Genomic DNA, 13,484 nt, shown 5'->3' with positions numbered 1-13,484 from the left:
TCTACTTAATAGCTCTTCCAATGGGCAGTACTAAATGAAGAAAAGATATTTTTAAACAACATAAGAAAAATGTGCTCTTAATGCATCGTGTTTCCTTCTGGAGCATTGTTCAATGTTTGAACCTTTTTTAATAGTTGTGAAAAAAGCTGCTCAGTGTGAAAATATCGATCTCAAAATCATATAGTCACTGCTGGAATATTCAAATATGCAAAAGATGCTGGGAAACTGAAGAATTTCCAGGACCTGGAGGATTTTTCTGAAGAACACAGGGCAGTTTAACTACTCAGGACAAAAAAAAAAAAAAAAACGTCGGATCATCCATGTAATAACACACAGTATTAAGAATTAAGGGTACATAAACTTTTGAACAGGGTCATTTTTATAAAATCAGCTTTTTTTTTTTTTTTTTTTTTTGACTATAAACATATTTTATGTAAAATATCTTATTTAGGACAGTCCTAAAAAAACATTTTGTATGATCCCTCTGAATATGATTCTGCACGGGGTTCACAAACTTTCAAGCAGCACTTTATAAATATATATGTATATTTATATATACATGTTTTTTTTTTTTTTTTACATTTAAATTCAATTTAATTACTTTACATAAACTTAATAATGTCCAAAACATAAATACAAAAATTTAGATGATGAGGAATAAAAGATGACAGAATTAGAATGTTTGGGTTAACTAATTCTTTTAGGTCATGGATGATATGTCCGTGTAAATTTGTTAAATTAATAAGAAAGAAAGGGAAATTGTTATTTCAAGACAAGTAAAATTGTGTGTTATATTATAAACATTGCCTGACAGATTGTGTAACCATCAGTTGGGCTTGACCAAATTCCAGATAGATAATTTGGCAGAAGAACATAGTTTCAGTAACAACTAATCTAAGAACTAATCTTTTAAAAATCTCATTATTAATGGCACTTCTAGTGAATGATATCCCCCTATTGCTTTGTCGTCTTCCTTAATGACCGGCTTAAATGAAAATCATATGATGTTTCCACTTTTTTGTTCCATTTCACCGCATGCTCCCATAATGAAAACTGGAGGGGAAAAAAGGAACATCTGTGGAGCAGCGCTAATTATTGGGAAATATGGGAGAGAACATTCTTGGAATGGATGGGCTTCAGATCCTCTTCCAAGCACTTGTGCCCGCAGTGGTGTTGCTCGTTTCATCTTCCTGCACTCTGCTGTTGTGGCGTTCCCGCGGGGCCTTGCCAAGTGCGTCTGATATTTATTAAAGAACTGTCATGTAAAAAACAGCAGAATATGGCTGCGTGGCTCCTAAGTCAGATTGCTGGTGAGATACTGCCGGGAGTGTTTGATTTGGAAGCAAATAGGAAGGAAAGCTGGATGCGCTGTTATTTTTCCAAAGCCATTGTTTGATTTTAGGCGTGAAATATACACACGGCACTTGTTCCTAGTCATGTAGAACAACAAATTAGACACATCTAAAGCACAACTTCATTATTTTAGGAGATCAACCGAAATTATCTCTGATTAGCCAAACACACAAAAACCACATGAAAAGGGATCTTCTGTTATTGATGCATAAATAAAGACAGAGCTAAGATACAACAGAGAAACATGAGTTAACGAAGAACAGGCTCCACATTTGACCCCTATTTGCAAGGTCAAGTATTAATCCATTAGCTAGAATTGGAAGACATCGAAGTCTCAATATAGGCGGCAGAAAACCAAAGAGTTCAAAAAGTTATTTCAACCAAAAATATTCATAAAATGCTTGGGAAATTAAAAACACAATAAGCCCTAACAGGGAACCACTACAATTGTTTGCTGTATGCATTTAGTTTGACATAATAACACTTTTCACTTGGCACGGCGACAGTAAAAATGACCTTTTAGAGTGACCTCTGACTTAAAGGAAACCCAAACGAAGAATACATCACCACAAAGTAGGATTTACGTACACATCTGATGTGACAAATCGACAGCATTGACAAAAACAGACGGAAGGAAAGTCCACACTGCGAGGTGTCTGAAACTTGTCCCTTCCCAAAGCAGGTTTATTTTCTCAGCACAGTGTGGGTGGCCAGTGGGAATATCTTTCCTGCTACTCCATCATCAGCTATCTTCACATGACAGCCAGTGTCATGACCCTGTTTATTAGTCCTGTTTTTAATTAGTCTTTATTGGATTAGATACCAGAGAGCTAGATTATTTTCACATGCTTGTTATCTGGTTTTATTGATCCCATAAAAAAGCAAACTTGTGGAGCTTTTTGAAACGTGCTCTTGAAATAACTTCCTTTTCCCCCCCTCCCTCTCTTAGAACCCAAATAAATTCCTGCATGCTCAGCATCTGAGGCTTTTAATACGTTCATGGCTAATTAACGCACCTTTACAGAGCATTCTGGGAAATGGTGGCGCCCCATCAGAAGAGCACATCATCATTGTGTGTTTCTGCAATAAAAAATCTGCTTCAGATTTCAATAGTCGCTTTCAGTTTCCAAATAAATTCAGAGACACTTCCACTCATAAAAAAAAATTAACAGCCACTGAAAGAATGATTCATGTCTCATGAAAATGGCATTCGGCTCTTACAAACTGTTGCAAAATATCATGCGAGTTACTGATCCACATATTTTGAGTTTTCCGTCAATCTTGTGAAATCAAGTGACCTTTCCATAATAACTACACTAAAATTATTCATTACATTAAGATTGAACATCATAATGACCCGCAAGGTGAACATGAATTCACCAAGTGCAACATTTTCCTGGAACAACATTCCAATCAACCAATCAGATTTGATGGACAAGTTTACAGTTAATGTCAAGTTTAGACTTTCAACCAGGGTTAGGTGCTTTGGATCATTTCCCTCTGATTTTAGGGATAAGTTATAGGTAGGGTTAGGGATATGGTTAAGACTGAATTTTGAGACAGGAATCAACAAAATATCGTACTTTCTTCTTACTTGGCAAAATCACGGTAACAGTGTGTAAATGACAATGCCAACTTGCTTGATCATTTCAAGACATTGAAATGACGTTGTTCTGACATTGTTCTGTACGATCTCACTTCCAGTAACCTTGGATCTGATTTGATTAAATAAATAAATAATTTAGGAAACCTAGCAATCTGGATTGTAACAAAGTGAACCAGAGAACAATGACGCACTATATTTCTCAATAATATTCTCTCATAACAATCACTGCCGATATATTTCTCCCACAACTCTATTTGTTCATAACCTCGTCAGAATGAGTTTAATGGCTTGGCATTTTGTTCTTTTTTTCCCACCATGCTATAGCTGCAACTACACTACCGGTCTGTGTGCATATCTTGTAAGAATCAGTTGATAAGTATTGGCTAGGTGATCATTGTTTACAATTGCACTTGTGGCAGCTCTGTTGTACATAGAGTGGTTAAAGAGTGGTTAACACATGGACCCAGCGGTAAGCAAGGTTTGCCGAGACTCTCAGTAAAACCACAGCTGAGGTTTCCGCTGCTCTTAAACTCAAATGAACTCTTTTAAAACATGATTTAGTCTTGGAAGTGCTATTAGTATGATTCAGCTAGTCATGGCTTATTTACCTAATGTGCTTCTATTTCTGTGAAATTTTCATACTATTATATCCAGCATGACAAATGTGCTACTAATGACAAATGGAAATGACTTGGCAGATTGAGATGTGAGGTATTACTGTAATATTCTAGGTTCATAAGCTGCAGGGGAGCGGTACTTGTACAGATAAAATATGATCCATAAATGTTTTTCTTCAGTAACATTGCGCAGATGCTTCATTTATAATACTAGTTGTCAGGGCTGTATTTCTAAATGAGACATCAGTTCCCAGGACAGCTGGAAATGGTATAATCTGCGCATTTGAAAGTAGAAATCACTAATGTTTTGTGCAAACTACTCCATTTACCACATATTATATTCATACACACTAATGTGTATCCTCTCATCAGACTTTGTGAAATGTTATGACTATATCCCTCAGAGTATCTCCTAAGCTTTTTGCTGACTCTAGTTTGTGTGAAAAATTGCCCTGATTATCATATACAAAAGAACATTTTCACACTTTATTATGACCCATGTAAGATCTTGTAAATAAATGTAAGTGACACTCGAGCCACTATTATAAATGTTTAAATAAGATTAAAAATCTGAAGCAATATAAAAAACAAATAATAATAATATTAATTATTATTATACAAGATTTAACCATGAATCTGGTGATAAAAACTTATTAGCAGGGCCTGAGAGCACTTTTTGTTTTCACAAGATCAACTTTGACCCTGTTCTATTATCTGAAAACTTTTAATGCTCAACTGCAAGTTGGTATGTTTGCATTTCATGCATTGAGAGTCTAGCCCTGTCAGTCCAGATGAGTTAAATGCTTTGTTTATGTGGCTTTCACATAGTGTTGCCCTTTTTTCCTTTTTTATACAAATATCTTTTGCTGGCAGCCCTTGTAAATCTGGAACACATCTAAGTGTTATTTATGCTCAAGCTGCTATCTTGATAAAGCATGCCTGGAGACTGTGTTTTCTGTGCACAAACCCAAAGAGGTATAAAAACAGCTAGCGAATGACAGGGAAAGAGTATAGGCTACAATCAGTCTGGGCCTGTGGTGGACACTGTGATCTTTCTTTTTCTTCATGATGACAGGCCAAAAAGAAGAGTCACAATAGATCGCAGAAGAATTCCATCTATCCTGCCAAAGTGGTTTCTAAGCTGACTGGCTGGACACAATGTATCAGAGTAGCATTAGAAGTTATTGCTCAACCAGTCTCATGCACACTGACAATTGCTTAGCTTAAGAATTTCAAGCAGAAATAATGCAACAGACAGGAGAAGCAGAACGTTTTCCCATGTATGCAATAAAAGAGATATAATATCCTTTCAAGGTTTTTGCTTGTTTGGGCTCCCTCAAGAGGGCAGTGTTTGTACAAAGCGATGCATTTAACGCTGATGTGACAGTTATGTGACATAAAGAATCTGTATCTTGTGCGTGTCCAACTGCTCATTCATAGTAGTCTTTAATGTATAGGCTACTGCCAGACTGATAATGCACGTGTCCCTAAAATAGCCTAGTCTTTAATGTATAGGCTACTGCCAGACTGATAATGCACGTGTCCCTAAAATATTCACACAAAAATAGAGTCAAAGGAAGAGGGGGATGGGTTAGTAAAAGTTGTCCTTGCCTTTAGCCTGTAAGGTTTTCAAAAGTTCCAGTTATTATTAAACTTAGTCATCATAGCACATAAAATTCAACGGTCGCCAAATATGCTAACAAACACAAGACACGTTTTCCATTGCGATCGGTACTTTCTAGCCCCAATTTATTATCATAAATGTATCGCCAAAAAAAAAAACAAAAAAAAACAACTTTAGTATTCTGTTTAAATGTCACAACATGTATGCTAGGCTATATTATAATTCGTGTTACGTGTGAGAAATAGCCTATCAACCGACTGTGTCTGCTGAAAGATAGGCAAATTTAGCCTATTTTAGCACAAATAGGCCTACATTTTAAAGAATGAAAAGGTCTGTCCAAAAGTCTGTTTTGTAGCAGGGCCTATATTTTTTTGTGATCTTTCGAAGTGAAGACAACAGCACACGACACATGAAATAGAGCAGTAACACGCTGTCTAATTTCTGGTAAAAAAAAAAAAAAAGAAAGAGAAAAAAAAAAGATGACTTTCCTCTCAGGTTGACCTTACACTTCTGCGGGTGCCCCTTCCTCCCTATCAGTTTCTGAATGAGCTACTTTGCCTAAATCCCTCCCACTTCGTGTAAGCGCTAAATTATCTTCTTTCCCCCCCCCCCACCGAAACCTGTGGTACTTTAAAAAGGAAAGCCTCTCACGAAGAGAAGAAAACCGGTCAGAGTTTGCCCGCTGAACGTGTCGTTATTTCAGTATGCAGGTGTCTCTAGCGCTCGTGCACTGCGGCGCGCGGCTGTTGCTGCTGGTGCTGCTACAGGGATGTTTCACAGCTGCGCACGGATGGAGGGCTTTAAAAAATGATGCTACAGAAATTATACCAGAGTACACGGAGGACACGAATAAACCCGAGGAGCAGATACAACTTTCTGACAATAACACAATGAACCGGGCTAAGAACGGAGGAAGGAGATCATCAGCCAACTCACGCATTTATGGTAAGTAACAAGAAACAGATCTTTAATGAACAGTATTGAGCTCTATTAAAATAGATCAATACCAACATTAATATAATACTGTATGGATGTTCTAATTCTTAACATGGATTTTTTCTTCTTTTTCTGAGCTCTTTCAAATAGAAAAGTATTTTAAAAATGTTTTCTTTAAAGTTAATAACCCCCCCTGGTAACCTAATGCTGATATAAAATTTTGTAACTTAGTTATTTTGACTTTAATGAATTTGAAGCTATTTGATTAAGCAAGCACTAAAGTACATTATAGATATTTTATGTAGACAAGTATACAGATTGTAAAATCTGAACATTTTAACAGGAATATGCTGCTGTTGGCAAGGGTTTGCGTGTTTGCAAGTTAAATAAATGAATAAATTAGTCTCAAATATTATAATTAGATAATTTTCACTAGATAGATCTTGAGACCTACACGGTTTTGTTATCTAAAACGGATTAGACATCAGCAACTGAAAAGGTGACTAAGCAAACAAGCCTATCTATAACGATATTTGCTCCAGTAATTTGTTAAACTAATGACTTTAAAAAATCCACTCTGCATTTTATAGTGTAATGTATACAGGCTACACAAATAATCATTATAAACTTCCACAAAACTGGATATCCTGGCTCTAAATAGATGTGCCGCTTTTAAATAAAAGCTCAAATTCAGAAAGAATGCATGCCGCTCCACCTTTTCACCAGCCCAAGTGATACGCTAACTTCAATAACCCTTTTTTTGTTGCTGTATCCCCAATTTTACATAATTAGACAAGGTCTGCCTTTCCATAACCATCTAATTGCAACAGTATGGTTTCAGGGTAGTTGAAAATGTGAGAAGTTTTTCTAAGGGGTCATTTCTTCAGGGCATTGCCATGAGAATGACTCCCACCTGTGAAAAGTAAAACTACTGTGAATTCAAACCAACAGTAGTTCTAACAATGTACAATGTGTGTTTGTGTATGTGGATGTAAGAATTAGCAGGAAAAAAGAAAAAAGATGGGTGTTTTCACAATCGGCCCTTTTCAGTTTGGTTCTTTTAAAGAGGACTCTTGTAAAAAACACCCTTAGAACTTGTTTCCAGAACACAAATCAAGACTTTGGACTGAAGTAAAGCCTTGTGTTTGAGTAATTGGAATGTCTAAATTTACTGCTAAATAAATACACTGATTACTTCCAAAAATAATAATAAGCAATCCTCCAGATTACACAGGTTAATGAAATTATTATACAAATAATTAAGGATTGAGCAATTTGTTAAGTGAACTGAAGATGCAAGACAATTCCATAATGTCAGTGAACAGTCCTAAAATGATGTTGTATTTCAGCAGAAGGAAACAGTTTTCAAGCCAAGCATGTATGTTACACTTGCCAGTCAGGGGGTGGGATGGGCTGGAGAACGAAATCACACTCTCATGTGCTGATCTTGAAGAGGTGACGTGTGTATTTTCTCTGGTGGTCAGTGTGGGGTCATGTTGAGATATGTTCATCTTCCTCTGGCTCTCCTCCAGCTCCTCATAAAACATCAGATCAGATTTTCTGAGAATCAGGGGAGGCAGAACCTGAACTCATCACACACATAAATCCTTTGTTCTTCTCCAGGAGGGGAGCTGAAGAAGGAAACAGATCTTTTCACTCTCAGTTTCATCTTTTTAACTGACACATAAAATGCGAAACATAAATGAAGACATTGTCGATGTTGTTTGAGGAGAATACATACTGTGAAAATGTTAGCTCTTACCCAGACAGAAGTCTCTTGATCCGGTTTACAAGTATTCGGTCCTTTCTGTACTTATCAGAACAATCTGGTAAATGTATGTTGTTTAGTGTCTGTGGGTTTCTAATTGATTGGGTTTCTCATCAATTCCAGCCTCAACCAAGAGCACATACTAAAAATTAGAGGCCAAATCCAAACCAGATTAAATACAAAAGCGAAAACATATTGAGTCGATATAAAAATGTGATTGTGCGTTTCCTCTCGAGTTGGACACAAAGCAAATTTTTCTGGGAAACTCGACAAAACACAACAAAGTCAACTTTAGGAAATTTACTGTATATAACAAAACATGAAAAATAAAATCTGATTTGTTTATCCTAGTTGTGAACAATCCAAAACCCTGTGTGTCACACAGGCTGTAATCAATACCAGCGTTGGTAGCTGTGTTTTATTTAAGATGCATCCCTAAACCATTTTGTAAACATTTAACTAATCTGTTCTGGTCCTGCTCTCTTTTCCAGGAGCCTCTGAACTAAGCTGCAGGGAGCTGCGTTCTACCCGCCACGTTACTGATGGATCCTGCCGCAGTGTCAAACCTGTGAAGGAACTGGTGTGCTCTGGTCAATGCCTTCCAGCTCATCTCATGCCAAACTCAATTCTCAGGGGGAAATGGTGGAGAAGCAGCTCCTCCGATTACCGCTGCATCCCAGCTCACTCCCGCACTCAGCGGATACAACTCCAGTGTCCGAACGGACCAAACCGGACATACAAAATCCGAGTAGTCACGTCTTGCAAGTGCAAACGCTTCACTCGCCATCACAACCAGTCGGATGTCAAGGAGTTGCCCTCTAAGAAGCCACGGCGCAATAAGAAGCACCGTAGCAAAGTGCCCTCAGTCAACAGCAATTCGTACTGAGGGGGAAAGTTGAACTGCTACAGAAACTCTCTCTTGCACACATACAAATACACCTTTATACATGCGCACACATATTTCAGAAACTCCAATCCAAGGGAAGGAATACACACATTAGCATTTAACAAACTTATTGGCACGCCAAGAAGTTTCCAATGTATTTCAGATGTCTCACTGTTTGAATGTGCTCTTGAGCTTAAATAGTCCCAGTTTGATCGTAGAATGCCAGTGGACTAATGGATGCTTGAGTGAAAAGACGTATACAATTATGTGAGATTAGTTCAGGGAATGTGATAGTTCATGATATTTTGAGGGAGGAGGAATAACTCCACATATTCTTACCCAAGCAGTTCATTTCAAGTTTGAAGTTCATTGAAAGGGTAAGCTAACATACGGGCAAACACACTGAGCGCTCAACCAATCCACCAAGCGCTCATGTGAATGTTTGTGCACCAGATTTGTCCTCCTCTTTTTGGACTTGGAGCAGCGTATGATTTGACCGTCCAGCCGTGTCGGGCCCAAAAGACACGCCGCTGCTGACAGATCGCTGAGGCCCAGAATTCTTAACCTTGGTCAGTTTTACCAGCCCGTGAGTGCTCTTGACGGGCTGGGGAGCCGAGCCAGGCACCATGTGAGTTTCTGCAACTTCACATTTCCACAAGAAACTGATCGGAACTGGCAGTTAGAGCCGCGTTATGGAGAGTTCGAAAAGTTGTGTCAGCCCTCCACGGTCCAAGTCCCCGGAGGTCAAGAACCGCAAACGATATTCCTGTGACTTGTCCTAATTACCAAATAGTTCCATTCCTGTGTTTAGGATTTGAGTCATAAAAAGCCATTTCCTCTAGACATGGTCAGTTCCTGTTTGTTAGAACACCCGAAAAAGAGGCCCACATGTGCGCAAGAATCTGCAAAAATTCCTCGCGGGCAAAAAACCTTTCTGCACCTTCCTTCAATGGAAACCATTTGGAGATATTCAGCTATCTGCAATTGCTAGCAGGTTACCTACATCCATTACTGAAGTCTTCACCAAAGGTGTCATCCTTCCTGTCTCCTCAAGTGACCGGAAAAAGAAGAGACAAATAAGTGAACCAAACTCTGAGATTGTGGGCTGGATGTTGATTTTACACAGGATAAAGAGATTAAGCCAATGCCAAATGTTCAACATTTTCTGCTCATGACTTCCCCAGCTTTTTTTTTTTTTTTGTTCAGTGCTGATAATATTTGCTTATTTTTCAATTGTGTATTTAAAATAGCAACTGGAAGGGATTTTTTATAATGTAAGCAGACTTGCCACGAATAGCAACTTGTATATACTGTACGTGTGGTCTCATTGAGCGTTATCCTCCTCGATGAATGGATCCACTCTCTCTCTTTGACCAAAAGACTGTTACAAAGAATGAACTGCATATTTATTTTTTCAATTTCATCATTTAAATTATTTATGCAATCTTTTTTGTAGAAAATAATAGCCAGTATTGTACTATATGTAATTATAGTGAATTTCATACCGAAAAAGAGTACATGAATAAAGTTAAGCAACGTATATATGTGAAAAGAAGTGTGTTTGTTATCATTCTTGTCAGACTGCCTTGACAGATCCTTTCTCCTGTTGGGCCGTGCCCGCACGCTAAATCCAACCCTCAATGAACCCTCTGTAAACAATATTCCGCAATTAGGAAGTAGAGGCTTTGTAGCACTTTGGAATGTCTAAGACACGTTACAAAAGGCGAGAAAAGGAAAGAATCTCCTCGTCAGACGGGAACGTTACAGTCACAACAGAAATAGCTCTTTTTGTCCGGTATGGTGAACTCAACCCACAGGCCTCCATTCATCTATTTGTTTGTTTAAGCTTGCACAGTCTGAGCCATAGATTGACAAGACAATGTGTATTGGCCGACTCCTTCTAATCTTGTCTGCATGCTCTCTCATGATGAAATTCTCTATATTAGTCTAACTGGGTCCAGGCTGCTCAGTACACAAAACGACATAGAGTCTCTGTGCTGTAAACCAAACAAATATTCATTTTTATGAATGTTTACAGCGTTTATGTATCTTACAGAATGACTAAAAGATGTATATGAGCAAACATAAGGATACATTCTAAACTAAATGATTTTCATTTAGTTCACATCTATCGGGAACATATTTTCCCGCAGTTCAAATATAATCGTCCCAAATTCATGGCCGCTTGACATGCCATGCTTTTGCTCAAAAGTAGCTGGCAGGCCGAAGCATTTCCGAGTAAATCAAGAACAAGTGCTTGAATGTGTCACATGAGTAGTTCCTAAATAAATTGATGCTGACAAAGCATCTGACCTTAGTTACGGCCCCTGTTTGCAGTCGTTACTCAGCAGGGACCTGGCACGGACCTCCACAGCCACAGGGAAAGCAGGAGTGTGTGAGAGAGGTCAGCTGGGACTCACTCCTCAGTGTGTGTTTAACACTTTTGTGCCTGCTTCACAGTATATCTCAGACGCCACAGCACTGCTCAGACACTTAACTCCTCCAGGAACCAGTCAGCCAGAGCAGACAATATCTCGCATACACCTCTGCATGCTTTTGCTGATGAATATGCTATAAATACAGTCGATTTTGATATTAGAACACTGGCTATGGGACAATTTCAAGAAAAGCACTTAAAAAAAAATCTTCTCTGTTTCATTTGAGTATCTTAGAAAACTGATGAAAAATCTATTAATATATATACTGCTTTTGCAAATGAAGTGTTACGGAGCTGCTGTGTACTATCCCATGAAATTCAAGAAGTGCTTGAGTTTGCAAAGTACCTAAATAAACTCATGCTGACAAAGCACAAGTCGATAGATTGGCTACATCAGTCATTAATGAAGGCAGTGATCTTCAAAATATAGGCCAAAAAACAAAAAAAACAAACATATCTGATCAACTGATTTACATTTTATGTTATAGAAATGGTTTTTGCCACAAGCCAAAATACATCATCTTTCTGTTAGCTGGGATTGTGTTGTAAGTTTTGGCTTAGTAAAAAAAGTAAACGTCAAATTCTCACAAATAATTGTTTCAATCTTTAGTTTCCTTTTAGACGCCCAAACTATAAGTCATCAATGTCCAAGTTTTATATACAGTAGTGGCCAAAAGTGATGTCCGGCCTACGAAAATTGACATCTTCACCCTTTTATGTCAAATATTATTACAAATTTGTAAGCATATTGCGTAGTTGTGCTTGAAGTCAACATTGTTTTATGTGTGACAACACAATGAAACATGCTAAATAGTACAGACATCATTTTTGGCCAGGCTCGAATACAAAGAAATTATGAACACGTGCAAGAGAGAACCAATGAAATATTAGCAACTGATTATGTTGTAGACATTTTTTTGCATAGTAAAATAAAACCTGTAGCTGTACTTAGATTTTTTCCCCAAATCATTTTGTCAGATAATTACTTTCACCAAGTTTAGTGTTTAGTTCTTCCCTCATATTTAACATATTAAAAAAATATAAAATATTTTTCTCATATTTTGATGGTTTAATCAAACTTGTAGGGCCACAGTAAAAAAAAATATTCTATATTATATAAAAATATATGATTTTATATCAAATTTCTTTTTATATAAAATATGTGATCGATAAGGGGCACATTTAGCAGATATATATATATATATATATATATATTTTTTTTTTTTAATCACAATGCTCTTTGGGACTACAAAAGAAGAAGAAGAAAAAACTGAGTTCAAGAAGTTTTTAAATGAGTTTTCAATTTGTGTTGAATGTGATCCAAGGATCAGGCGGGCACAGTATGAGGGTTAGGAAAATGAGGAGGCTATAAACTCTAAGTGTCATTTAACCCTGTTATCCACTTGACTATAACGTATTAAAGACATACATTGTTGAATAAGTCATTGCTTAACCTAAGATGACGTCTACCTTCTAGTGTCTCAAAGCACACAGGTGGACCTCTTCAGTGGTACATGGCTGACTAGCAACACATGATGGTGATTAAGTAAATCTCACTGAACTGCTCCAGAATGTCACTTCTTCCTGGTCAGACTGCAAAATTAAAGACACTGCTTTTGAAATGAAATGTTATGGAGCTGCTGTGTACTATCCCATGAAATTCAAGAAGTGCTTGAATACCTAAATCAAGCACTCATGCTGACAAAGTATGAGATAGATTGGCTACACTAGTCATTAATGAAGTAATCTTCTTCCAAATTAAGGCCAAAAAATCCTCCATCTGATCAGCTGATTTACATGTTATGCCAAAAGCCGGAATACATCATCTTTCTGAGATGATTGCTCTGTTAGCTGGGCTTATGTTGTAAGTTTTGGCTCAATAAAAAAAAAAAAAAAAGTAAAGGCCAAATTCTCATGAATAACTGTTTGAATATTAAGTTTCCTTTTAGACTTGCATAATAACTGTCATCATCAATGTCCAAGTTTTTCCTAGGGTGGGTATATTTACTGAGCAAAATATTATATAAAAGAAGCAGGAGTTTGTCAGGACAGAGTTTGCCCAAAGTCAAGAAACAAGGAACAACAACATACAGTGTGTCCCAAAAGTTTGAGGCCACATTGAAAACCTGGGATTCAAAATCTAATTTAGATCTGAAAATAAACAAAGTAAAGAAGTGAAGTGTTTCATTTCATTTGAGCATTTTTCAAAATGCTCAAAAAGAAATGTTATGATGTATAATTAATATGAAATATTTCA

The 13,484-nt window shown here is 37.3% G+C and overlaps 1 protein-coding gene across 1 annotated transcript; it reads left to right on the top strand.

Moving 5' to 3' along the window:
* Positions 1-5,852: 5,852 nt before the first annotated feature.
* On the top strand, positions 5,853-10,338 carry sost (sclerostin). Its single transcript, XM_081392536.1, has 2 exons — positions 5,853-6,145; positions 8,396-10,338. Exons 1-2 carry the CDS (start codon positions 5,905-5,907, stop codon positions 8,788-8,790), a joined length of 636 nt encoding a protein of 211 aa, XP_081248662.1. The 5' UTR covers positions 5,853-5,904; the 3' UTR covers positions 8,791-10,338.
* Positions 10,339-13,484: the final 3,146 nt, after the last annotated feature.

Source organism: Scardinius erythrophthalmus (assembly GCF_964197995.2).
Source record: "Scardinius erythrophthalmus genome assembly, chromosome: 18".
NCBI classification, from domain to species: domain Eukaryota; kingdom Metazoa; phylum Chordata; class Actinopteri; order Cypriniformes; family Leuciscidae; genus Scardinius; species Scardinius erythrophthalmus.
Note: the sequence above shows the minus strand (reverse complement) of the source record. Positions and strands in the feature narration are given on the sequence as shown.